The sequence below is a fragment of the Motacilla alba genome, chromosome Z (assembly GCF_015832195.1).
Source record: "Motacilla alba alba isolate MOTALB_02 chromosome Z, Motacilla_alba_V1.0_pri, whole genome shotgun sequence".
NCBI classification, from domain to species: Eukaryota; Metazoa; Chordata; class Aves; order Passeriformes; family Motacillidae; genus Motacilla; species Motacilla alba.
Window position 1 is genome coordinate 35,972,064 of NC_052046.1, and position 25,085 is coordinate 35,997,148.

Below are 25,085 nucleotides of genomic sequence, written 5' to 3' on the forward strand. Positions count from 1 at the left end.
TCCTGGGTAGTATAGACCACTGAAATCAAAAGGACAGCACTAATACCTAAACCTAAGCTACCAAGTTTTACAAGTGTCACTGCCAGGTGCCACACTGCAAGACAAGCATGAGAGCACAACACTGTGGACTGTTATTACAAAAAGAAATACTGTGTGTCACAGGGAAAAAATATGGGGAAAAAAATCAATCCTTACTATAAATAACTACTTAATATTACATCATGTTTGAACTCTAGCAGACATCAAAAGTCCAAACCAAGTGCCAGGCCCCATTGAGAAAGTGACTGTGAAATATTCCTGTTCATGACACTTCAGAAACAACAATGTATTTATCAGAAAAAGGAAGCAATACACATTAGTCAGCTTAGATACATGCATCCCAGCTTTCTTTTAGACTATCCAAATTTTAAGTGGAAACTCTTGCAATAAAGCAGCAGGCAGGTTTGTGTATCTGCCACACTTCCATGAATTTGTTCCCTTCAGTTTTGTGACAGTCTGTATCTCGAAGGTTTATGACTTACTGAGAGCTCTTTCTCTCTTTTCCCTTATGCATCCTTACCCAGCTGTGTTTCCAACTCAATCCTTTTCCAAAGGAAGCCTGGTCAGGGACACCAACACCTTCTAACACATGGAAATCTGGGGCCATCCTAGCTCTGTGCAGGTACAAATTACCTTCTACTCATTAAACCTTGGCTTAGTGGGCCGTGAGCTGGGCAGAAGGCAGCTGCATTCTTGCAGCAAGGAAGACTGGTGGTATCCAGGCTGCCTAAACAGCAGGCACCACAAGCAGCAGATTGAGGGCAGGATTTATCAGACTCTGCTTGGCACTCACCAGACCTTATCAGAAATCCTTTGTTCAATTGTGAGACCTTTATACAAGATGCTGACAAACTGGACAAAGTTCAGAGGGAAGCACGGAGATGGTTGGTGACAATCTGCAAGCAGCAGCTGCAGGGCTGAGGCTTTTGGAGCCTGAAGCAAATAGCTTCAAGGGCAGTTACAACAGCAAACCATAGCAGGAGGGCAAGAGACAAAAGATCAACTGAAACAGGAAATTCCTGATGGATGTTAGGAACAACTTTTTTCCCCTGAAGGTAAGTCAAGAGTCAGAGCAGGTTGCAGAGAGAGGTTGTGCAGTCCACCCTCAGAGATTCTTAAAACAATCTGGCACGATCTCACGTCTGACCCTCCTTCAAGCAGGAGATTGGACCAGAGACCTCCCTACATCCCTTCCAGCCTGAATGACTCAGTGCTGCTACAGAAGTCACTATGTTCAGTTTCTGAGGTTCACAAGGTGACCTCTCAATTAGCCTGTTTACAGGGATGAAGTTCCAAGCTCCAGAGATTCACTTACTGGTCTAGTTTCCTGTGATAGGGCAATATATGCCTCTTTTTGTATTAATTACAATTATCTGTGTTACCTGTTTCTGCTATGTCTTCCTTACTCATTTGATCTGACATAGAATACTTAGAAACATTTTCAAATAACTAATCAGTATATGCAAAATGCAGGAATATTTGTGCACCTGTAAATACAAGTAACCTGAAATCTGGTTAGAAAAAGTTCAGAAGACATTAGTGGAAGAGCTGTTACACAAGAAAATGACAAATCACCATTATTATGGTGATATTCCTAAATTCTGGCTATGAAAGTTATGTTAAATTTCAGAATTCCAACACCATAGCATGCTATAAAGTCAAGCTGGCTAACTGTTGACACTAAGTCAACACCTAAATGTAATTTATGATAATAACATGCTTTTAAAATACCCCCCCAAAAAAGGACAGGGTTAGCAATCTAGCCCTGTCTTAATGACTAATGACAGATGTCTCTCATCCTCTGATTTTGGTGAGTACTAAATCTGCAAAGATTGATTGACAGCAATCTAAGTTTAACAGTGATATATATCTGAGGTAGCAAATGTAAACTATGATACTGAGAAACAAGAAAAAGACCAAGTCGGATGGAACTCTGAGAGACCTGGTCTAGTGGAAGGTTCCCTGCCTATGACAAGGGAGGGGGAACTGGATGATTTTTTAGGTCACTTCCAATCCAAACCATTCTATGTTCTATTAGAAGAGTTCAAAAATCATAAATCATACCTTAAAATAGATTAAACTTACTTTAAACGTGTAATCTTAAAAATCTGTACAACTGTCTGGCCTTTGTTGTATTCTCTGCAAATTCATATCACAGACAAAGGTGGGTCTTAGCTTCTTTAGCTATAAGGGAAACCCATTTCTATTTTTTAACATAGAAGATTGTAGATGATTTCAAGAACTGGAACTTCAAAAAGAAGATAGAACACTTTCACACAGAATGTGAAATTAGAGTTAGGAGCAAATTCTTGTACCTTGATTAGAAGTAGTCACACAATATGAACAGGGGTCATAAAGAATTCCAAATCTATTGTGCATGAAATGAAACAGATATGCTATGTAGCTGACTTCTTGTAGGAATTGTTTTCTACACACAAATAAGAACCTCTAAATGTGTCAGCATGTGGTCATCTGGCTCCAACAGCAGGTGTAAGAGGTACTACCAAAAACTGAGGAAGTGTCTATTTTTACAATACCAGCAGAGAAATAAACAAATGTCTTAATTCTGCTAGGAAATGATGAGTGATTAAAAATATGATTATGTATCCTTCTCTACTGTGGTGATTTATTTTCTTTTTTGTTAAACATTGACCAAGCTAAAACCATTCAGCACATGAAACATGCAACCAGAATAAAATACACAATGAAAACCAAAGTCAGTGACAGGCTGAAAAGAGACTGATATTCAACGCCCACATCTTAAACCAAGTTAACTTGACAAAACTGGCACGCTCTCCTAGCAAAATCATAACTATTTATTATGTTTATATTATTTCATCTCAGAAGTAGGATGAAACAGACAGGTGTAATACTAACTGGGCAAGAAGACAAATGGTCAGTTAGGGGACCAAGAATCTCACCAATTCAAGAAAAATGTCACCAGTTTCACACATTTTTTCCTGAAAAAATAGTTCTGTTTCTGTATCACTGAAATCAAAGTCCTGCAGGCTACCAGCTCAAGATTGTTTACTAGGATAAACAGGGAGAGGAAGGATCCATAGATGATGTATGTCGGAGTCTTCCCCTGGTCAGGGTGACTCCAAAAGGTGGAAAAGTCTCTGCTCCAACCCGTGCCTTCAAAGAAAGACTCAGTAGCTTTCAGTCGTCCGGTCTCAAGGTTGTTTATTGTAAGTTATCTTAAAGATTTTCTTCTGGGCTGCTGCGGTCTGCTCAGCAGGTCAGCCAGAGGCAGACTCTGCACACTCTCTGCACACTCTCTGCCCACCCCCAAGGCTGGTGCTATCTTTTATACTAAAAACTATGTGTACTATATTTACAATTCCGTTCCAATAGCTATCACCTATGTTAGACAGTCAGCTCCTATTCTAAACCAATCTAAAAGTGCCAACATCACCCAAATCATGGAGGCTAGGAAGAAGAAGGAAGAAAGACAAGGCAGGCCCTGATTCCTCCATCTTGGAACTTCTGACCCCCATGTACAAAATCCAAACCCCTGTACAGAGTCCAAAAACCCCCCCTGTACAGCATTCAGAAATTTTTCCTTTCACTCTGTGATTATCTCTACGATACTACCTAAACTTTTGTGACTTGTAATTCCTCATACAGAGTTGGTAATTTGCTCCATGGGCTAAGATCAAAACCCCACGTGTCTTTGGCTGCATGCCAGGGTCTCAGAGCCCTCTGCCAGGGGCTCCGGCCATCCAGGGCACCTAGAGGGGTGTCCTGGGTTCCGACAGATGTACAGGAAAACCTATTTACAAATTTAAGGATAGCGCCTATTTTGCACTGCTGTTCTGATCTGGAGTGCCAGTTACACCAGTAATACCACCCAGGATGTTTTTAATGGCAGATAGCTTTTCAAGTGCTGCGTGAGCCTGAGAAGGACTCCCAGTTGTCTCTTAACACTCTTTTTGTAATGCATCTTTATATTTTTGTCCAGATGAGACATAAAATGGCAACAGGGTTTACCATGACTATCAGGAGGCTAAGTTCACATTGTATTTATTTACTAGACCAGACATGTAAAGCCCACCTGCTTTTCATCAAGTGTTCTATTTAAAGACAAAATTCTAGGATTCTCAATAGCATACTCCAGACAGTACAAACAATAAGGTAGGCTTGAGGCCACAGAGATACTGGCAGGCTTGGCTGGTTTGACAGGTCAAGGGCAGTAAAATTTTTTTCCCTGCTGTTAACAGCTTCTCCTCAACTGCTTCGTCTTTTCCCCACTGTGGTCTACCTTGGCAAACATAATGTGTCTGGCTTCACACAGGCACACAGGAAACTACTATAGAACATCATTCCAGAAGATATAAAAAACAAAACAAAAAAAAAAATAAATCCAGCTATCTTTTCAAAAAGGGTGCTCTCTTCCACATGCTACTAGACCTTCATGTCTTGTACTGCAGAGATTGGAGAAGGCAGGCTTTTGACTTCATCATGTTAAATCCTGTGCACATGTTCAGTGACTCTGTAGAGACAGGATCAGTTTCAAGTCATGAGCACACAACACCTGTGCATTCATGCACACATGTAAGATAATACATAAGCTTCTGCTGTATCAAAAGCTTTCAAAGCTGTCAAGTTTTATAGGGGTGCCATAAACAGGATTGTGGGAACAATGGACACTTGTGATACAAAGTGGAAGTCTGTGCTAAATGGCTATAAAATGAAAAATCAAAAATCCAGTCAAGAAGAAAGACTATAACTATGGATACAGTATCTTTACATAACTGGATATGGAAACCACTATTAATCTAAAATGTTTAAAGACTCTTCAAGATGTATTTTATTGCTTTGAAAAGTTTTTTGTGACACACACAATACATAGAGTAAGGGAGTGTTTAGGATGGGATGTACGAGTAGCACTGCCATATGGAAATGAAAACAGCATTCTGGAAGATCTCGGTTCAACTCAAGGAGACATCATGTACATACTATTTTCACTTAGGGGGAAAAAGAACCCAACATGTAAATCACTATTCTACCTTAGCCTATAGAGATTAGAAGTGCCCATGGTCATTCTGAAATCACAGAATCACAGAATCACTAGGTTGGAAGAGACCTTCAAGATCACTGAAATCATCGAGTCCAACCCATGCCCTAACAGCTCAACTAAACCATGGCACCGAGTGCCACATCCAGTCTTTTTTTAGACACATCCAAGGATGGTGACTCCATCACCTCTCCAGGCAGGCCATTCCAGTACTTTATCACTCTTTCTGTGAAAACCTTTTTCCTAATATCCAACCTATATTTCCCATGGCACAGCTTAAGATTCTGTCTTCTCATTCTGTTCTCTCATTCAGTTGCTGCCTGGAGAAAGGTACCACCCGACTACAACCACCTGTCAGAGTTGTAGAGAGTGATGAGGTCACTCCTGAGTCTCCTTTTCTCCAGGCTAAACAAATCTCCCTCAGCCTTTCCTCCCTCAGCCTTTCCTCACAGGGCTTGTGTTCCAAGCCCCTGACCAGCCTTGTTGCTCTCCTCTGGACGTGCTCAAGTGTCTCAGCATCCTTCCTGAACTGAGGGGCCCAGAACTGGACACAGCACTCAAGGTGCAGCCTCACCAGTGCTGAGTACAGGGGGAGAATGACCTCCCTGCTCCTACTGGCCACACTATTCCTGATACAGGCCAGGATGCCATTGGCCTTCCTGGCCACCAGGGCTCACTGCTGGCTCCTGTCCCGCCAGCTGTCAACCAGTACCCCCAGGTCCCTTTCTGCCTGGGCATTGTCCAGCCACACCATCTTCAGCCTACGATGCTGCAGGGGGTTATTATGGCCAAAATGCAGGACTCAGCACTAGGATTTATTAAACTTCATCCTATTGGACTCTGGCCTCCATCCAACCATTCCAGGTCTCTCTGCAGAGCCCTCCTACCTCCCAACAGATTGACACATGCTCTCAGCTTGGTGTCATCTGTAAATTTACTAATGAAAGACTCAATCCCCTCATCCATGTCATCAATAAAAATATTGAACAGAACTGGTCCCAGCACAGACCCCTGAGGGACACCACTGGTGAGCAGCCACCAGCTGGATGCAGCACCATTCACCACCACCCTCTGGGCCCGGCCAGCCAGCCAGTTCCTAACCCAGCACAGAGTGCTCCTGTCCAAGCCATGGGCTGCCAGCTTTTCCAGGAGCATGCTGTGGGAGATGATGTCAAAGGCCTTGCTGAAGTCCAAATAGACAACATCCACAGCCTTTCCTGCATCCAGCAGGCGGGTCACCTGGTCATAAAAGGAGACTCTACCTACCCCTCCTAAATAAACACAACCTACCCCTCCTAAACCCATGCTGGCTGGGTCTGATACCCTGGCCATCCTGTAGATGCTGCATGATGACACTCAGTATAAACTGCTCCATTACCTTGCCAGGTACTGAGGTCAGGCTAATTGGCCTATAACTACCAGGATGCTCCTTCCCCACCCTTTTTGTGAATGGGGTCACACTGGCCAGCTTCCAGTCATCTGGAACCTCACCAGTGAGCCAGGACTGCTGGTAAATGATGGAGAGTGGCTTCACAAGCTCATCTGCCAGCTCTCATCACCCTGGAATGGATCCCATCTGGGCCCAGAGATTTATCAACATCCAGTGGCTCAGCAGTTCTCTGACTGCCTCCTCCGGGATAACAGGGGGACCATTCTTCTCTCTGACACCATCTACCAGCCCAGGAGGACAGGTGCCTTGAGGACAAGTTGTCTTTCTACAAAAGACCGAGGCAAAGAAGGCATTAAGCACTTCTGCCTTCTCCTCATCTGCAGTTACTGAGTTCCGTCCCGCATCCAGTAAAGAACAAAGGTTGGTCTTACCCTTCCTTTTGCCACTAATATTGTAAAAACATTTTTTATTATCCTTTACAAAAGTTGCCAAATTAAGTTCAAACTGAATTTGGCCTCCATAATTTTTTTCCGACATGCCCTAGTAAGCCCCTTAAATACTTCCTGAGACACCTGACCCTCCTTCGAAAGATGATACATCCTCTTTTTATTCCTAAGTTCCTTCAAAACCTCCTTGCCCATCCAGGCTGGATGTTTGCCTCATTGACTCATCTTATGGCACACAGGGACAGTCTATTCCTTGCCCTCAAGATCTCTGTTTTGAAGCTCACCCACCTTTCCTGAACTCCTTTGTTTTTAAGGGCTGCTTCCCAAGGAACTCTCTAAGTCTCCTGCAGAGGCCAAAGTCTGCCCTCCAGAAGTCCAGTGTAAGAGTCTTGTTGGTGTTCCTCCTCGTTTCACCAAATATTGAGAACTCTATAATTTCATGATCACTCTGCCCCAAGTGGCCTCCAACCACCACATCTCCCACCAGCCCATCTCTATTTGCAAACAACAGGTCTAACATAGCCCCTCCCCTGGTGGGCTCACTCACCAGCTGTGACAAAAGGTATCCTCCATACACTCTAAGACCTTCCTGGACTGTCTCTGTTCTGCTGTATTAAGTTCCCAGCAGATGTCTGGTAGGTTGAAGTTACCTACAAGAACAAGGGCTGGTGATCCTGACACATTCTCCAGCTACTTATAGAATAAGTTGTCCACATCTTCCTCCTGGTTGGGTGGACGATAACAGACTCCCAGTAGGATGTCAGCCTTGTTGGCCTTCCCCTTAATTCTTACTCACAGGCATTCTGCTTCATCGTGATTAGTTTCAGTATCTATGGCATCAAAAACCTCCCTAATATAAAGGGACACCCCTCCACCTCTTCCCCATTTCCTGTCTCTGCTTAAGAGCTTGTACTCACTAGAGCGTGCACTTCAGCTATGTGAGTTGTCCCACCAAACTTCTGTGTTGTAGTTTATATTCATTCAGAACTACACTCAATTTAACACAGCTTTTGTTTATATAATGGGATACACAGCTCCCTCTACTCCACGATGATGAGAACAGCCGGCCTGAAAAACAGCATTTAATGCCTGAAGGAAGAGCATGGCAAGATTTGTGAGGTAGTGTTCAAGAACGGCCTCCTTTTAAAGTGAAGATTTTGTAGTGGGTTTCCAAAAGACATGCTATAAATGCTTTATTTTACTTTTTTTATTTGCTTATGCTGAACAAAAAGGAGGAGTTTCAGGCAAAAATATTCTAACACATCGGAGATTGGACACCATTCCTTTAAAGGGTTACTCTTCTTCCTGTTTCTACAACCCAAGGAGAAATTAACTGATAATATATGAATGTGAATCTCCTTCCAAAGCCAAGGGATCATTTGACTTGAGGCATGACTGTGTTTTCATAGAGATGTTCGAAGTTACTGCTATGATCAGCATTCACCACACCGTACAGAAATGTAGAATTAATGAGTCTCAGCTTTTCTTCACCTGAGTTTCCTTGCTGATGACTCTTCCTCCTTGCCCTGCTGCTTCTTCCTTCTCTATCTTCTCTTCTTGATCCCCAAACAAAGACCACTATCCACTAATTAATTCTTCTTGCCAAGATTAGCTGTGTAAAGAGGAGCACAGCAGGTAGGCCTGTCTGCCTCAAACTGCATCTTTTCAGAATCACTTACATCCTCAGTCCTGGAATGACATCACAGAGAATTGCACCAGGTAGGATTATTAGTTTGGACACTGTGCTGCTCTTCACTCACCCTGCTCCTCAGCAGTTAACAACTGCAAGAGAGGTGTCTAGATAAAATGGTCTGCAAATCATCCAAGGGATAATTAAAAGGGAAAAAAAATTAGCACATATTATATTTCCAAAGGCAGAATGAGAAATAACAAAATGAAACAAACCAAAACACAATACCAAAACAGAATCAGGAGGGCAGGTGCTCAGTCAGCTGCTCATGCAAAGAGAACAGTTGACAAGTTCAAAAATACAAGTATGTGGGAATGGCAGCAGTGTTTGCTTCCCACAGTATTAATTAGCAGGGCTTTAAAGCAAACAGAAAACTCCCTGAGATTGTCTGCTTGTTTGGGTACAGGCACACACACACCCCTACACAAACACACACACACATACACACACACACACACACACACACACACACACACACACACACACACACACACACACTGCTTTTACCAGGCAAACAATCCAGGTAACTAAATTCTACATCTGGACATTACAAGTTTTCAGACACAAGTTTGTTCAGTTTTACAAACGTCAAACGCTGTGTGTGTCTGAAAAGTATAAATGGAAGACGGCACACTTGGTTAGCAGATTGTTGCCTATCTCATAGAATCCATGTGTATAATAACTAAGGCACACTATTTTAAGACAAATTAATCCATTATTATAGACACTAACAAGATTTTTATGTATTCTGTACACTCTCAAAAATGTAATTTATTTCTTCAAGATACTAAAGCTGGCTGCAGCACATCTTTAGAAATTGTTAATTGCCTTCAATATTTCTGTATATATGTGGTTGTCCAAGCTAATGAATCAGTGTGACATTTAGCACTGTATACACCCTATGTGTGTTCTTAACAACATAACTACTTCCACTGTAACTAAATCAACAGTTTTTAATAAGCTCTTTTTCCACTTTAGGAGGAGTGAGGAGGTTATGGACTTCTAGCATTTGATGAAGGAGAAAGCAGATGAAATCATGCCCTGCAGCATGCAGAAGGTTTGACTACCAGATCCAGTATCACCCTTGCTGTAAGGGTCATTTGATCAGCAGTGCCTGTGACATACACCATCAAAACCTGAATATAAAAAAAATTAATATCCTGCAGTGAAAGCATGTCTACATAGACATCTTGAACTAAGTAATAAAAAGAAAAGTAACTGTTTTCCTGTTCTTATCCTTACATTCGGTTAAAGAAGAAAAAGTGTCTTTATTTCATGAAAATTGTTTAGTGCCTTAAAAAAAACCCTGCATTTCAAACTGAAGTAGATAATGTGACTGATTTTGGCTACAGAGAGGTTCAGAGTTGGCCCCATCTATATGCAGTCTTAAAAAAATTATTTATTTATAGCAGTCCTTAATAATTGATTTATGTACAATCAAAGCTACAGCTGCTCCTCAGTCTGGTTTGATTCAATTAAGTATTTTAATCACAAGGGCATAAAAAGTCTCAGATTGCTGCTTTAAGACTATGGTTTATTCCTCAGGTCAGACTGGATCATTTAATCAGATACCCTCATCTATACCGTTGTTACTTCACATTCCAAAAGCAAACCATGCACTAGTTCCATGAACAAACTTCTCTGGAATTAATTCCAAATATTGCTGCTGTGTTCAAACACAATCTGCATGGCAGTGATTTAAAGAAAAAAAGAACAGAAGAAGAGGACACAACCTCAAGTTGCACCAGGGGAGGTTCTTCTTCTTTGAAGGTTTTCCCCTTCAAATCTGAAAGAGCAATTAGATTTTGGAATGAGCTGCGCAGTCCAGGGAGGTGATGGAGTCAGCGTCCCTGGAAGTGTTAAGCAATAACTGGATGTGGTACTCAGTACCATGGTCTGGTTGACAGGGTAGTGTTGGGTCACAGGTTGGACTCCATGACCTCGAAAGTCTTTTCCAACTTAACTCCATGACCCATTCCCTTCCACCTGAAGGGTTTTTTTTACTATTTAACCTCGATGCTGCCTGGAGTCCCCATTGTGTGGCCCAGGCGTGAAACCCTGGCGCCTGCTCCTGTCCCCAGGCGGATGCCCTCGGCAGGAGCAAACGCTGCCCAACCTCTGAACGCTACACCCCGCGGCCTGCCCGCGCCCCACACGCACAACCCCGACCCTTCCGGGCGTGGGCAGGCCGAGGGGAGGGCACGGCAAGGGAGGAAGGAGGGCGCGGGAAGTGCGAGGGGAGGGCACGGCAAGGGAGGAAGGAGGGCGCGGGAAGTGCAAGGGGAGGGCACGGCAAGGGAGGAAGGAGGGCGCGGGAAGTGCAAGGGGAGGGCACGGCAAGGGAGGAAGGAGGGCGCGGCCACTGTCGCGCCGTGCGAGCGTCACGGGCAGGGGGCGGAGGCGGCGTGGCCGCGCTGCGGGGAGGGCGAGCGGGGTAAAAGGAGCCGGAGCCCTGCGCTGTTGGGTAGGTGGGACTGTAGCGGCCTGGGCCCGGGTTAGGGCCAGGCCGGCTGGGGCGGGGCATCGCCCCCGGGTCGGGGAGAGCCGGGGCAGCCATCCGTCCATTGTGGGCGGGAGGGAAAAGGCGAGCGGGAGAGCCCATTCCCGAGTATGGGGGGGGGAGTGGACAGCGGAGGGAGTGGGTCCGGCCAACCATGGCTCTTGGAGAAACCCGTCCCGACCGCTCTCACTGCCCTTAATTAATACTGTCATTGAGTTATTGATTCAGCGCAGCGTTGCTGCTCAGGGACCCACAGGTCCAGAGCGTAGCAATGACGCGGTCTCCTGTGGAAGTGTGACTGGCTTGTTCTTCGTGTTTCCTGCAGGATTCAACGTTCCCATCCCTCGCCTCCACCTGGCTGAGCCAGAGCTCTTGGCCACTGCACTTTACAGCCTGGCGCCTTGATGGAAACAGATGTTGATGGTGGTCCGAGGTGACGTATGACTGAGGAGCAGCAGGCCTCCTTTTTTGTTTTGTCACAGCTGCAGCCAACTTTGGCTGGCCTTGTCTCTGGGATTTAAGTTTCCGCTCCTCAAATAATTAGTTTTTCTTGAGTTAGAGCTTAAACTGGGTTCTTCCAAGGCTCCAGCTTTTAAGGACTACAGGTGTTTGATGTGATTCTTAAGTGTATTCTGGCATTCCTTGTCAGGAAGAAGTTCAGTTGGGAAAATGGGTGTATGACTCCAATTACATATATTATTTTTACTAAAATAGAAATTACAAGAAATCACTACTACTTCTAGAATATGAATAAAAGGATTGACCACAGCCCTTGGTATTTCAAGCCTAAAGTTTCAGTCAGAACAGTATAAACTGTATAATACATTTTAAACAACACACATGCTGTGTTCGGCTTGTGCTTTCTAACAGTTGCCATATTTATGAAGTCTCTAACTGATTGAATTCCAGGCTCTTCTTTTAAAGGTGTATGTGCATCGTATATTGTGCCTGTTTTGCAGATATTTGTGGGGGTTAAAAGATTTGAACTCCAGCTGAATAAAACAAGGGCTGAAAATTGAAGGATGGCAGCAAATCCTTCAGGACAAGGTAGGTTTTAATTTAAGTATTCAAGGGAAAAGTGAATGCAAAATATCAGTGAAATCACCATAACTGTAAGTTCATTTTTATGGAAAGATGAAAGGAAAGAGAGGTGGGATTGAAAACTGCAGAATGGCAGCAATTCTTCTGGGACAAGGTACACACATATTTAATGGTTGAAAAAGACCACTGATGGCTGGGAAGCTCTTTATTACTGAGCACAATGTTGTGCTTAGGGTTAGGAAGTATGTCTTGTGCCTGTGGTATGGTGATCATTTCCTGAAGCTTATTTCAGGCACTTACAGCGCTTGGCCTTGAACATGACTTGCAGCTATTGCACTCAACATCAGAGAACAGCCAGAAGTCTAATACATTCCATGGAATGTTGGGAACAGCAAGACCCAGGCAGTAATATCTGTCACAGGCAGCAATTGGCCTGGCCTAGGAGAAAAAGCCACTTAAAACCGTAATGGTAACTGCAGTGAAATGTTCCTTTATACCAAGATGCATCTCAATTGTATCTTTAAAATAATAAAAATCTTAGTAATGGTCCATTTATCCAGATGATACATGTGCTTTAGAGGGGGCTGAGGGTCTTGAGGTGTCACCCAGTAAATTTGAAGGAGGATCTTAAATCGCCCTCTAGAGGTGTTTTCTGGAAACCTTAGGGGAGCTCTGAGGCTTTTCTTATATGGAGGAGCTGGGGAAAAAGCTTCTCAGGTATGGCTCTTCCCTTACTTTGTTATGAGAAATGAATTCTGAGTTCAGTTTCCCAGCAAGTGAAGACTTTTTGCAGGTCTGTCTTTGTGTCCTTACCTCAAGAGTCCTGCAAACCTGGCATTGCTGGATGATTCTTGCGGGGTATCATATGACTCATGTGGGTCCAAACCACAGATTTTACTTACTACTTGATGAAAAGGAGGTAGTTTCAGGAATGCTTTTTGAGATTTTTTGAGGTGTTGAGAGAGAAGTACTGCAGATTGCAGAGCTGTCTGCAAATTTTAACTCTTGAGAAAGTTTTTGGTATATAATGGTAAATCTTGCTCTTATTCTGTGACTACCAAATCAGCATCATTGCAAGGAATAGAATGTTGTCATAGAGAGTTAAAAGCTGCTTTTTCTTAAATATGTTGGCTTACTGAGAGATGGGATTTTAATGCCAGAATACCTTTGCTTCCCTCCCAATTCGAGAGTCTTATAATTTAATAGAGCCTTGGAATCTTTTATATTTGGGATGCCCTTTTAGAGACTTATTAAAGGAACCGTGTAGTTATTATTTGAAAATTGTTTGCTCTAAGGAGATAAGTAACACTATCAAGTTTAATTACCAAATAAGCCCATAAGTAGTACAACTAGGAAAATTAGAAAGGAACAGGTAAATATAAACAACAGTTCGGGGTTTCTGTCTTTGCTAGATGCAGTCTGGTAGTGAAAAGGACTGTGAAAAACACTGCATTTTTTAGCTTGCCTCTTGGCACATGTATTAATATTGTTCAAGGAATCCATTCTCTTCACTTGGACAAAAAGAATACAAGTTTACTGAAATGCTCAGCAGACAGGATATGAATGGTAGCAATAACTCAGGCAGACCTGTAAGGATGATTTAAACATTAGCCTTCTACATAGGTAGACTATGATAGGAATTTTTTGTACCCAATTACTGCTTTTCCTTTGACTTGTATCAGGTATTTTCTTAGGAGTAAATTTGAGTTTTCCATTGGTAACAGATTTCGACTATAAAAGTTAAGATTTTTTGGACCAGAGTTTTATTCACTGGCCTCTTAGAGAAGCACTCTTGGTGAGCTGCATATGAGTGCAGAAAAACCAAGAAGAATTGGTTTGAAAAGAATTGGTTAATGAAAAGCCTTATTTCAGTTCATTAGTACCACAGGGGACTGATGGCATGAGACTGACTGTGGCATTTACAAGCAGTGGAAGATCTTGCTGTATGCTGTGTGTTGTCCACCACATACACTCATTGACCAGAGTGATACACTTTGAGTGGTGGAAATGAGCTGCTGAATTACAGCAAATACTTCCAGGTGCTCAGGAGTACACTGCTCCTACTGCAGTACTTCACAATACTTAGGCAACTCAGGCTGCTCTTGTGAAATGCCTTTGGTTGTGTGCAGCAAGGCCAGAGCCTTGTTGTGTGTAACTGAATTAGCCTCACACTGTGTGTGTCCTCCTAGAGGAAGCCATCTAACATGAGAGAAGTGTAACTGCTCAGGACAGCATTTTCCTTTTGGTCCTCAGAGGTGGAAAAGATACAGATCCTGCTTCAGACAGGGCTGAATGTTTCAGAAAATAAGAGTTCTGGTATGTTGGAGGAAGAAGCTCTTGAAATATGAACAGAATTCTAAGTTTCAGGCTGCAGCAACTCTAGAGTCTCTTTATGTCCTGGAAGTTGTTTATGTTTTCCCCTAAAGGTATGTGGGGGCATTCACAGAGGACATTCTAAGCAGCTGGATTTGGCTCTCTGTTTACTGAGTCTGAAAAGGAAGATTGTGCTGTTCTGCATTGAATTATGTCACCATCTACACATTTTGCTCTTCCCCGTCTGAGCCTGTGTGTAGGCATAGTACTTGAGAACTTTGCAGCCATGAAGCTGTCAATTACTTATATTCAGCTATGTATGTAACTGTTTTCTGGAGGCACAGACAAAACACTAATGTATTTTTAAGTAATTCAACTTAATTTACTGAATAACCAGTACACCTTTCGTTTCATTGTCACACAAAGTATATGAAAGCATATGCAGATGTAAATTGTTACTGAGAGTGTTGGCATGCAGCAGACTGTTAGATGATGTTTTGAGATGCCAGTCATCATAAGCAGAAGAGGCCATCAAAATAGAATTACTCCATTTTCTTCACAAGTGTGTTTAATATGGACTTTAGATTCTGCTTTTTAAGAGGGTGCTGCCTCACTTCATGAATGCTCCCATTTATAGAAACATGTACTTCAGTAAAGAAATGTTTTAAGTCCTTTCTGAGTTGAGCAGGCAGGACAAAATGCAGTGCCTTTCAATGTTCAGAGCTTGGAGCTCTGACGTACAGCTTTGAAAACATTTTCTGAGTAAAAATGTATCTTGGACACAAAGTAACAGAGCTTTTTAGTGATGTTACACATCTATGGATAAAAGATAAATGGGACGTCTTTGAAAAAACTTAAATGAGCTGTGAATTTGAAGCAAGGAAACAAGGAAACAGATCAAGGAGAAAAGATAATCAATGAAAAGCAAAAAATTAAAAACAGATAAAGGTAATGCTGTTGCTTGCCATGCAGAGTTAGTTAGAAAGAATTAACTGACATAGGTAACTGTTAGATAGGGTGGTAGATAAAATGTTGAGATTAGGTTAAAGAGAGAGGCTTGCTGTGAGCTCTTAAAGCTGCCAGTATCACTCAGCAAGGTTTCAGCTTTCTCTGGCTTTCTGCCTTTCATGTGCAGAAAATAGGTGCAACTAATCTTTCTGGTCCTGCACAAATACAATGCTTGATGTCAGAAACAGAGGTGTCAGAAAGGTTTGAATTTTAAATGTCCTGAATTTGCTACATTAGAGAGTTATCTGAGGATCTAGGTGCTCAGTATTGAAATCTGACACTGTCATGATCTATTTAGCTGCCTTGAATAGGTCATTCTGGGTCAGGACTCAAATCAGCAAAGCAGAGAAAAATATTTATAAACTGCAATATATGAACTGTTTGAACTCAAAATATTAGTGCAACTCAGCCCAGTGAAGGGAAGTCTAGATTTAAAACTCTGTTAGGAAGTTCCTGTGTTTGAAAATCTGCGCTGGTTTTCACAGATGGGAATGTGGTCTCTGCTAAGGACAGCTTTTGATTTTTGCATGTCCACATTTTTAATAGTAGAAAGCAGAACAGACAAATCTGCAGGTGAAATGTTCCTCTTATATATAATTGAAGCAGGAAACTTCTGTAGAGTTTTCAAATTGGTCTTTATGAAAGCATTTTGGGTTCCTCAACAGGGAAGAATCTAAATGAAAGTCTTGCTTATTTATTGCCTGATATGGTTAATTACTTTCTAAGGATGCCAGAATTTCTCTGTAAAATGGATTTCTCATGTTCCAGCCCCTCCATTGTTAACCTTTAAATGAACAGGCTTTACTTTGCATGTTGAAGAAGTTTACCTGCAGGAAGATCGTGTTCCTCAGCTGAGGAATACTGAAATGTATATGTTGAATATGCTCCTCCACTTTCTTAAACAGGCTTTTTTTCCCCAACCAATAACAAATTCTGTTAAACAAATTACTTTTTCAGTACAGCAGGTTTCTGGTGGTAACTGTCTGAACTCTAGTGCAAAATACTACTTTAAAGAAACCCAGCCAACAAACAATCAAACAAAAAACACACCACAAAGCTCTCAGTAGCAGTTTGAGGAAAGAAAAGATATTTGGGTTTCTTCTGACTACCTCTAGAGTTTCTTTCACAGGATACTGTAACAAAACTCAAAATAGAAAACAAGAGTCTTCTACTGTTTCTGATCGCAGCTTAAAAACAGCATTTAAAATGTCTTGGCTTTTCTGAATCATACCATCTGCTTCATCAGAAATTTAAGCATATTTAATCTTTATTTTTTTTAGATCACAAACGTATATGAAAAAGTGGTTTCCTTTTTCTTTCCATAATCATCATATCTTGTGAATTCCAAGCATGCATTTAAATTTATGCAGTTTAGGATAAGCAATCAGTATCAGTAGGGTGCTGAGTAATATGTCAAGTATAAGGGTTTTTGGAATAAAATTGTGTAGAATGAGCTTATAAACATATGGTTGTTTTAGGTCAGGCCCTCTAAGAGGTGATTCAGTCATCCTATCCATGCATTGTCTCCAAAATTTACAAGAAAGTAAAGTCTGGGCTAGCTGCAGCTCAGAGATATTAAATCCTAGCTTGTTGGTGAGATTTGTCAGCCTTTGTATGTCAGCTCTGTTTTAAGGTTTCAGATTCATTGGAAGCACAACGTCGTAAAAAAAAACAAACAAAAAACTGATAGTGTACAATACCTGAAGAGCAGAGAAACACCAAAGGCCTGAATCAGTACTCTTATCAAACAGAGTTTAAGTGGAGCTAGTGCTGCATAGGAAGGAGAGATTAGTGGACAGAAAAATTCCAGTTAATTAAATGTAACAGAAAATCTTGTTAGGAAATGTCGAAATAATTGTGGGTGATCTTACATAAAACCACAGTACAATATAATCAAAGGACTGTGCTCCTTTCGACAACTCTTGAGACAATGAAGTTTATGGGTGTGTATATCAGGCATGGTAGAGGAAAAAGGTGAGAGTTTTATAGCAAGGCAGTACAGATGCTTATTGTTATTTAGAGTTGAAGGTTTCTCTCTGGTGATTGTCTCCTTCATTAAGCCATGCAGATGAAAAGAATTCTGGGTTATGTAATTGAGCATCAGCACAAGGTCTGTCAAAGAGGATGAACTTTTGAGTGCAGCTACTGAAAATAAATCATTTTACCTTGACATGCTAATACTCTCTTTAAGAGTTACCATGTGTGGCCTTCCTCACAGCTTGTGGGCTGCCTTGTTTTAGTGCTGTCACTAAGACAGTTTGTGGGGCAGGGGCACAGCACGCAGCAACTTCCAGGGGGAATCGTGGACTTTTTGTGTGGAGGAAATAAAGGAGAGCTTGACTTTTACTTGTCTTTTGTTTTTGTATGATGTTGTCGTAGCTTGTTATTTATAGAACAGCAGCAAATAAGAGATTCAAGAAGCTGTATTTCTGACATGAGGAGTGTCCTTGGTGGCATAGAGGTTTGTAAGAGTCAGCTCTGGAGCTGTTGTCCTCAGCTGTGCTGTTTGGGCATATTGGGCAACAGCAGGGGCTTATGCCTCTGGTTTGTTTGAAGGCTGCAGTAAGATCCTTTATTATATGAGTCCTGTGGAGGTACAGGAGTTTTGCCATGTTTTCATTCAGAAGGCATCTTTGACAAATACATAGGTGGCAGCTATTTTGGGCATTTTTGAAATTCTCTCAAGTCACTCTACTTCCTGACTCCTTCTCTAGTATTCAAGGCTTTGGAAGAATGACGAAAGCAAATAGAGGCCACATTCTTATAATGTGTACAGACAGTATAATAGTTTAAATTTGCTTCTCTGTTCCAGCATTTGATCATACTCAGAATAAGGGTAGTTGTATAGTGCACATTATATTTAAACTTTTCTTCATAGATTGAATGAAACATGTTTGTATAAACACCTGTGCAAGCTTAGTGATTTGGTCATTCTTACCTGTTTTATATATAAAATGCTTGTGTTACAGTTCAAGTTCACTGACATGAGAAATTAAGCCCCATGCATATATTTCTCCATTGTTATTGTTGAGTTGAACATTCAGTGACTACTTTTTAAATTTAGAACCTGGTAAGTTTACTTCTTTTTTTTTCTGGAAGGCGGCTATTTGATCGTAAACCTTGATTGTAGCTCCACAGCTGGCTTGGGAAGGGATAGGCTCTAACTTGAGTTAAAAGCCTCTGTTTAAAATGTAATAATATGCATGATAGCTTATGGAAGCTATTGCATGCTGAAAAATGAAGCCTATTTAATAATAGTTTTTTCAAGTAAAGATCAGTGTATTCATCTTAGAGTAATTTTCTACAGGGATTTCTAATTCCACAGGGTTAGAGTTGGGCCACAGAAGTCAAATAAATATCTCTAATATTTTTCTGTCATTCTCACCAGGTTTCCAGAATAAAAATAGGGTTGCAATCCTGGCAGAACTAGACAAGGAGAAGAGAAAGTTACTTATGCAAAACCAGTCTTCCACAAATCACCCTGGAGCCAGGTATTTTACGTTCTTAGACCTGTTGGGACATCACTGATTACGTCAAGGAAAAAAAGGCCAAACAGCTAGTGAGCTGTAAACTTATATAAATACTTAACAGAAGTGTATTCTGACCATCTTTAATAACAAAGGCAGAGGGACATTGCTCTTTAGGAACATATTAGTATTTAAAGTGGTTTACATAGCATGAATTTTTGGCTTGTATCATTTCCATTTGAGAATGAGAGAAGCAGATATGCTCACTCAAGTGCATTAAAGTCTACCATAAACTAAAATCAGGAAGCAGACACTGACAAAACATTTCATTATTAAGCTAAAATGCTTTGGGGAATGGAAGTAGCAGACGATCAGGTTCAGGATTCTGTGTGCTTAGAGAGAAGCAATTACAGCAGGAGTGAGTTATTATTGAAACTCCCTATGTGCAAGACGAAACCAGTGAATGTTACAGCAACTAATCCTGTAAAAGATGCTGTGTTGTAGGGATGATTCTACACCATAAAGTGTAGTAGTCTACTCTGAGTTGAAGGGTGTTACTGGGATTTTTCCCATACAAGACAAGAAGACCAGATTTTTTGTCATAAATCAGTAACTAGAAAATCACACAATAATTTATGTGGAGAAATGGACATTCTTAAACTTCCTGGTTACGGTGAAGTGAGTGCAGTGCCATGTTCTAGACACAGTGTAACCCACAACACCTGTATAAGAGTCAAATACTCTGTGACTACAATCTGGTGCTGCCCGTGTCTTTACTTCTGAGAGATTCCATGGCACTTTTAATTCCTTCATAATGTCAAAAAATGCAGAATACTTGAAATTGCCTGATGTAGACTTCTGAGTGAGGTAAGAAGTTACTATTAATAACTTTATGTGGTTATTACTTGAGAAAAATTGTTGGAAAGAAAATCAGAATATCATACTGTTATGTACAGCTCTTGGCAACAGTGTTTCTGTGCTTCATTATAAGTCTGACGGAGCTTCAGGGAGTGCTTGTTTACTCTCTTTGTTCTTTAAGGAAATACAACACTGTATTGTAGTGAGCAGAATTAGAATTTTCTAGTTTTGAAGGTGGACATGGGTGGAACCTACAATGTAGTAGTCAGACTCTGCTTTGGTGTGGTGGGCTGATGTGTGATTTTTGAGAAGCTGACAGTTTTTTGATGTTGAGCCAAAGGTCTTGGACCACAGACTTGTCAGAATTGAGACCATAAAAATTGTGCAAACTTGACCAGAAGAGCTTGATAAAAAAGCACAACAGTGGCAGAGACAGCATAAGGGTAAATGGATTAATTGACTTCTGGGCTTGGCATGTGAAAATCCTGTATTCAAGTGCAGAAGACCTCTTTTGAAAAATGTCAGCTTATGGTGGAGCCTTTAGCTTATCTACAGAAATCATATTGAAAAATTAGAGACTACAGATTGCAAATTGCAAATTAAGAACCTCCAAAATCACTGAAAATACTATGTTTTAAATAAACTGAGTAGTACTCTTCTCCACAAGTGAAACTTATCTTAATACTTGCCATAAGCAAAAATTTTTCTGAATTTAGCTTTTTGTTACGCATTTAGGCATAGATTTGGCTGCAGATCTTTTAATGAGCATGGCTGCTTCTCAGAAACTGATTTACTAAATCAGCTGTTGACATTGAAACTGCTGGTAAAATTCAGTTGATGAATTTGCTTGGAATCCTTGTAATTTGTATTTCTGTCTCTGTAATTGGTAAGAGCAAGGATTTCAGCAGCAGTCTCCAGTGACAGTTTCAGAGGTAGTTGAAAATTGTCGTGCGATACAGTTCTAATGGCAACCCTCACCTGATTTCCGTGTTACTTTATATATAGAGTTGGGGGTGCTTTTTATGTCTTCTTTTTGGTTTAAGAAGGCAGACGAGTCCTAAGGTATAAAAGACAAGAAAAAACATCAGTGAATTTTAATTTGAAACCTTATGCTGCAGTGAGGTAGATATGCTAAATCAGTTTTAGGTACTCCAAGCTGTAACCAAAGGATCATTGTTTCAGTTAACATCAGTAGGAAGTTCCTTAACCATAGGTAGTGAACTGCGTCCCGCCCACTGAAGAGCTGTTCTTATACTGAAGTCTGCAGAGCTCTTGTTAGTGCTTCTGTTTGTCACAGTTGTTTAGAGCAGTCACTCAGGGAATGAGTAGTGGTGAAAACACAAAGCTGCTTTAGAAATTCCTTGCATTGTCTAACACTGCACCCCAGTGGTTTTATTGACTTCAGTGGGATTCAACCCATGGGCAAAGTCCACAATAGGCTTCAGGTTTAGTTTGGCAGGAATTGTTTATGATGGCTCAAATTATACAGCTGTGGTCACTGCATCTATCCTTTTTTTCTTTTATATTTACAGTTAGTAATTCCAAACAGTAAGTGACAATTGTCCAGCCATGAGTGAAATGAGAGCTCAGGAGGTCATGGTTAGAATGACAAGAACACATGTTTTGGCTGTGGTCTGTGTCATACCATCTTGTTCTTTCTTGCAGCATTGCACTTGCAAGATCACCTCTGAATAAGGATTTCCGTGATCATGCTGAGCAACAGCACATTGCAGCACAGCAGAAGGCTGCACTGCAGGTGAGCTGATACAGTCAGAGTTCAGTTTGGCTCTGTTTTAGATGTGCTTTTCTCAGAGAGCAGCCCTGCTCCTAGCGATATTGAAAAGCCCCTTTTAGAGATTAGGTATCTGTCGTTTCTGTGTTTGTCATAAGTGAAGTCTCTTTTGTTACGATGAAACATGTCCTTGGGTGTGGAGACCTCCACCCAGCCCCACAGCCATCTCGTTGTGTCTGTATTGAACTCCCCCAGTTTGTGTCTCAGACTGAGCTCAGATGGCTCCCCTTGGCCTGCTGGCCATGCTGTTGCTGGTGCAGTTCACTGTGCCAGTTGCCCTTGATCGCTCCAAGGGCACAATAAAGGCTCAGGCTGAATTTCAGATCCAGCAGGGCTCTTCCCTAGTGGTGGAGGGAGGGATTATGCAGAACATCTAACTTGCTGGAGTCCAGCCTTTGAACTGGGAAACGGCATGTAGGATTTCACGAACGTGTTCCAGAGCCATACAGGAGCTGCCTCCTTCAGGTAAACTAGCATATATCTACATCACATGAGCAGAATCCTGGTGTCCCATGTTTGGGATTGTATCTGGTGGCACTCTGTGTAGCAGCTGTCATAAACCAAGAATTGCAAGCTGGTTATGAAAGGGAGTGGAAGTGGAAACATGGGGTCTAGGCAAAGAAGAGCGATCAGGAGTTGATTTGCTCCACCTCCATGGGATTGGCTGAAAAGAGCAGAAGAGAGTGTCCAAGTTAATTGCCTTGATGAGCCCTATTGTGATGTAGCTGATCTAAAATGCTTGACTACCAGAATTCAGGAGCAAACTGGGAGAAATAAATAATTAATGTAGCAGAAGCCATGAAGTCTTAAATCATGTCAGTTCTGCAGGGAGAGATGCTATAACAAATGCTTTTCTCTTTCCAGCACGCACATGCACACTCCTCAGGATACTTCATAACTCAAGACTCTGCATTTGGAAATCTTATTCTTCCTGTCTTACCTCGACTTGAGGCAGAATGAGGAACGTTGTTTGTCTCAGAAATTCAAGATCTGATTTTTGTCCATAGCAGGAGCTGTCTGACCTTTTAATTTCTTTATGTATCTTAAAACCTACTTTTTTTTCTGGGTTCCTGCAAATGCCATTCAGGAGTGTGAGCTCTAGTGATGGGGAAATAGTGTTGAAAATTTTTTATCCTTTTTTTGTGTTCCTCTGTTGGGTCAAAGTCAAATGCAAGACTTTTCTTGGAGTTTGAAGTGCACAGGGTTTGCTCTTCCCTGTTTCAGTGCTTCCTTTAAATAAATGTCCAAACCAGAGTCACCAAGAGATGCACAATCTGACAGCATTTGTTTCTTTTTATTATGTACAGGTATGATTTTTGTAATGAATAATGAAAATTATTTCTGTCCATCAAAACAGACACGAATTTGTCAAATGCATCAGCCAGTCTTCCTCCCCAACCCTCTCCTATGCATTTATATGCATTATAGAAATATACACTATTTCTAGTGTTTGCCATTGTAGCATCATCTGGTCTTAAGTCCTTAGTTATAGTGTACCTGCCTCTTACCTTGCTTTGTGAAATATGAAAATGAATTAAAGTGGGAAAAAAGCTAATGTTTCTAACAGTCTTTTTACGGACAAAATGTCAAAAGTTCTCTGGACATCTCAGATGGAAAGTGTTGTCTGCAAAGACAATTCCATTTAAAAGGTCAAATTTTTCTAGTTATGTCTTTTTCAATACTCAGCGTGTTTTATTTTCGTTTACTATTTTCCTTGGTGTTTTTATCTGTGGTAAACAATTCCAGCTTCCTGCTGGAAGAAAATCCATTGCTCTTAAGGTAATTATTTTGGAACTGTGATTGTGCTACCAGGATAAAGTAATTTAGAGTAAAAAATAGTCTTTACTTAGACTTTCTTATATCTCCACAGCTTCGCTTATGCAGTTATGCTACTACACTGATTGCATTGCCTATGGAGGCAAGTTTTAGAAAACGGAAGAGAACAGGAAAACTTAATGTGAGAACGATAAATCAGGAAGCATCTGTTAAACTGGTGCTCATTTGAAACAGCTCTGTCCTTTGCAGAAACTTAGCTGTCCCATGAAGTTTCCAGGGTTGTATTTGGCATTTCCTTAGGGACATCTAGGGTATTCCATTTCTATATGCAGGGGATTGCCTGAACCCAATAAGCACTACTGAACTATCTGTTCATATTTCACTGTTAATATTTGCAGTAATCATGAAAACAGAACAAACTACCAAGAGATGGGTACAGGTATGAGGAAAATGCCACTGCTTTCATACACCTTAGCTGAACATAGACCTTTGCAGAAACTGGAGCATACTGAAACATTTTCAGGAAGGAGAATCTTCTGGACCCTGGCAGAACTTAAAGATGTGCAATTTTAACAAGAGCTATTCATACCGCATGCTTCTTTTTCTGGATTCTGATGTGATGAGTCATGGGAATGATGATGGTTTTTGTGGGCAGTGGAGAAGGAAGTCACTTCTATTTTCTGTGGCTGGCTCTGTGTAGCTTTTTGTTTTTAATTACCAATTATGAAATTACCATATGAAATTGTCCTGTCTATTCATTATTCTGCAGTATGAGCTGCATATCTTATTAGATGCTTTGAAGAAAAAGATGTGCAAATAAATCTCAGTGTAAAAGAGGCAGCTATGAATCTGTCCAAACTGGAAATATACAAAGGCAAAGGTGTTAAAGCAGATGAAGCAGAAAGCATGGATTTAATATTTGAGTTGAATTAACATTAAAGGAGCTCTGTGCTACATATTTGAACTACAGAATCTTTCAGTATCCTTGTACAGACTGCAAATGATCCAGGCAATGCAACAGTAATCATCTTTCTCCCTTGGAAAGTTATGGTTGCTCCACTGAAGGAGTTAACTCTTGTTGGCTGGGTTGATTTCACCTTGGGGATTCAAAGATCTGCTTTTGGAAATTCAGGGCCTGAATTTCAGGAAGAATAGGGAATGGGGGTGGGGGGGAATGAATGCAGCTGTTGTGATATTTTAAAGTTGAAATGTTCTCAAATTATTCTTTGCAATTGTGAGGATCTTGGTGATACATGTAAATAGGATTAACTGTCAAATACACAAATTACATATATGGAAGCACCTCTCTTAAAATGACAGACTCAAGCAGTTACTGTCAGATGCATCAGTTTGTCTTGCCGCTCTTTCTTTCCTACTATTAATCAGTATTGAATACATTAACCTATCCCTACACAGTAACTTCAGCAAAACCCTTTCTCCTCTTGGAACCACATGTTCAAATTCAAATTAATATCAGTTAGAATACCTGTGAACCAGGAAGTGTCTGGGATGTGTTGCTTCTAGCAGTAACCACTAAGTTGATCACACGAAAACTGAAGGCTTGTAATACAGTGCTGGCCTGTGTACCTCAACACACATGACTCAAGTAGTTTTATTTCATTTGCTACAATAGAAATTGGCCTTTCCACTCACCACAGGTTGGTGTAGTGTCTATGTCAGAGCTGAATGGTGGGGTGGAAGCAGCTCATAGACTGGGATAAAGCATCTTGAGATGAGATTTTCTAAGT

The 25,085-nt window shown here is 41.1% G+C and overlaps 1 protein-coding gene across 1 annotated transcript; it reads left to right on the forward strand.

Moving 5' to 3' along the window:
• Nucleotides 1–10,887: 10,887 nt before the first annotated feature.
• On the forward strand, nt 10,888–24,651 carry LOC119695343 (INTS3 and NABP interacting protein). The gene is made up of 6 exons (XM_038123644.1): nt 10,888–11,046; nt 11,408–11,515; nt 12,042–12,129; nt 18,833–18,935; nt 21,435–21,525; nt 22,426–24,651. Exons 3-6 carry the CDS (start codon nt 12,105–12,107, stop codon nt 22,519–22,521), a joined length of 315 nt encoding a protein of 104 aa, XP_037979572.1. The 5' UTR covers nt 10,888–11,046; nt 11,408–11,515; nt 12,042–12,104; the 3' UTR covers nt 22,522–24,651.
• Nucleotides 24,652–25,085: the final 434 nt, after the last annotated feature.

Bases quoted from the DNA above. Each gene is read 5' to 3' on its own strand.
- LOC119695343 (XM_038123644.1), top strand. From the start codon at position 12,105: ATGGCAGCAAATCCTTCAGGACAAG. The intron at 12,130-18,832 runs GTAGGTTTTAAT...CATTCTCACCAG, and splicing joins AGCAAATCCTTCAGGACAAG to GTTTCCAGAATAAAAATAGG. The intron at 21,526-22,425 runs GTGAGCTGATAC...TTCTCTTTCCAG, and splicing joins AGCAGAAGGCTGCACTGCAG to CACGCACATGCACACTCCTC.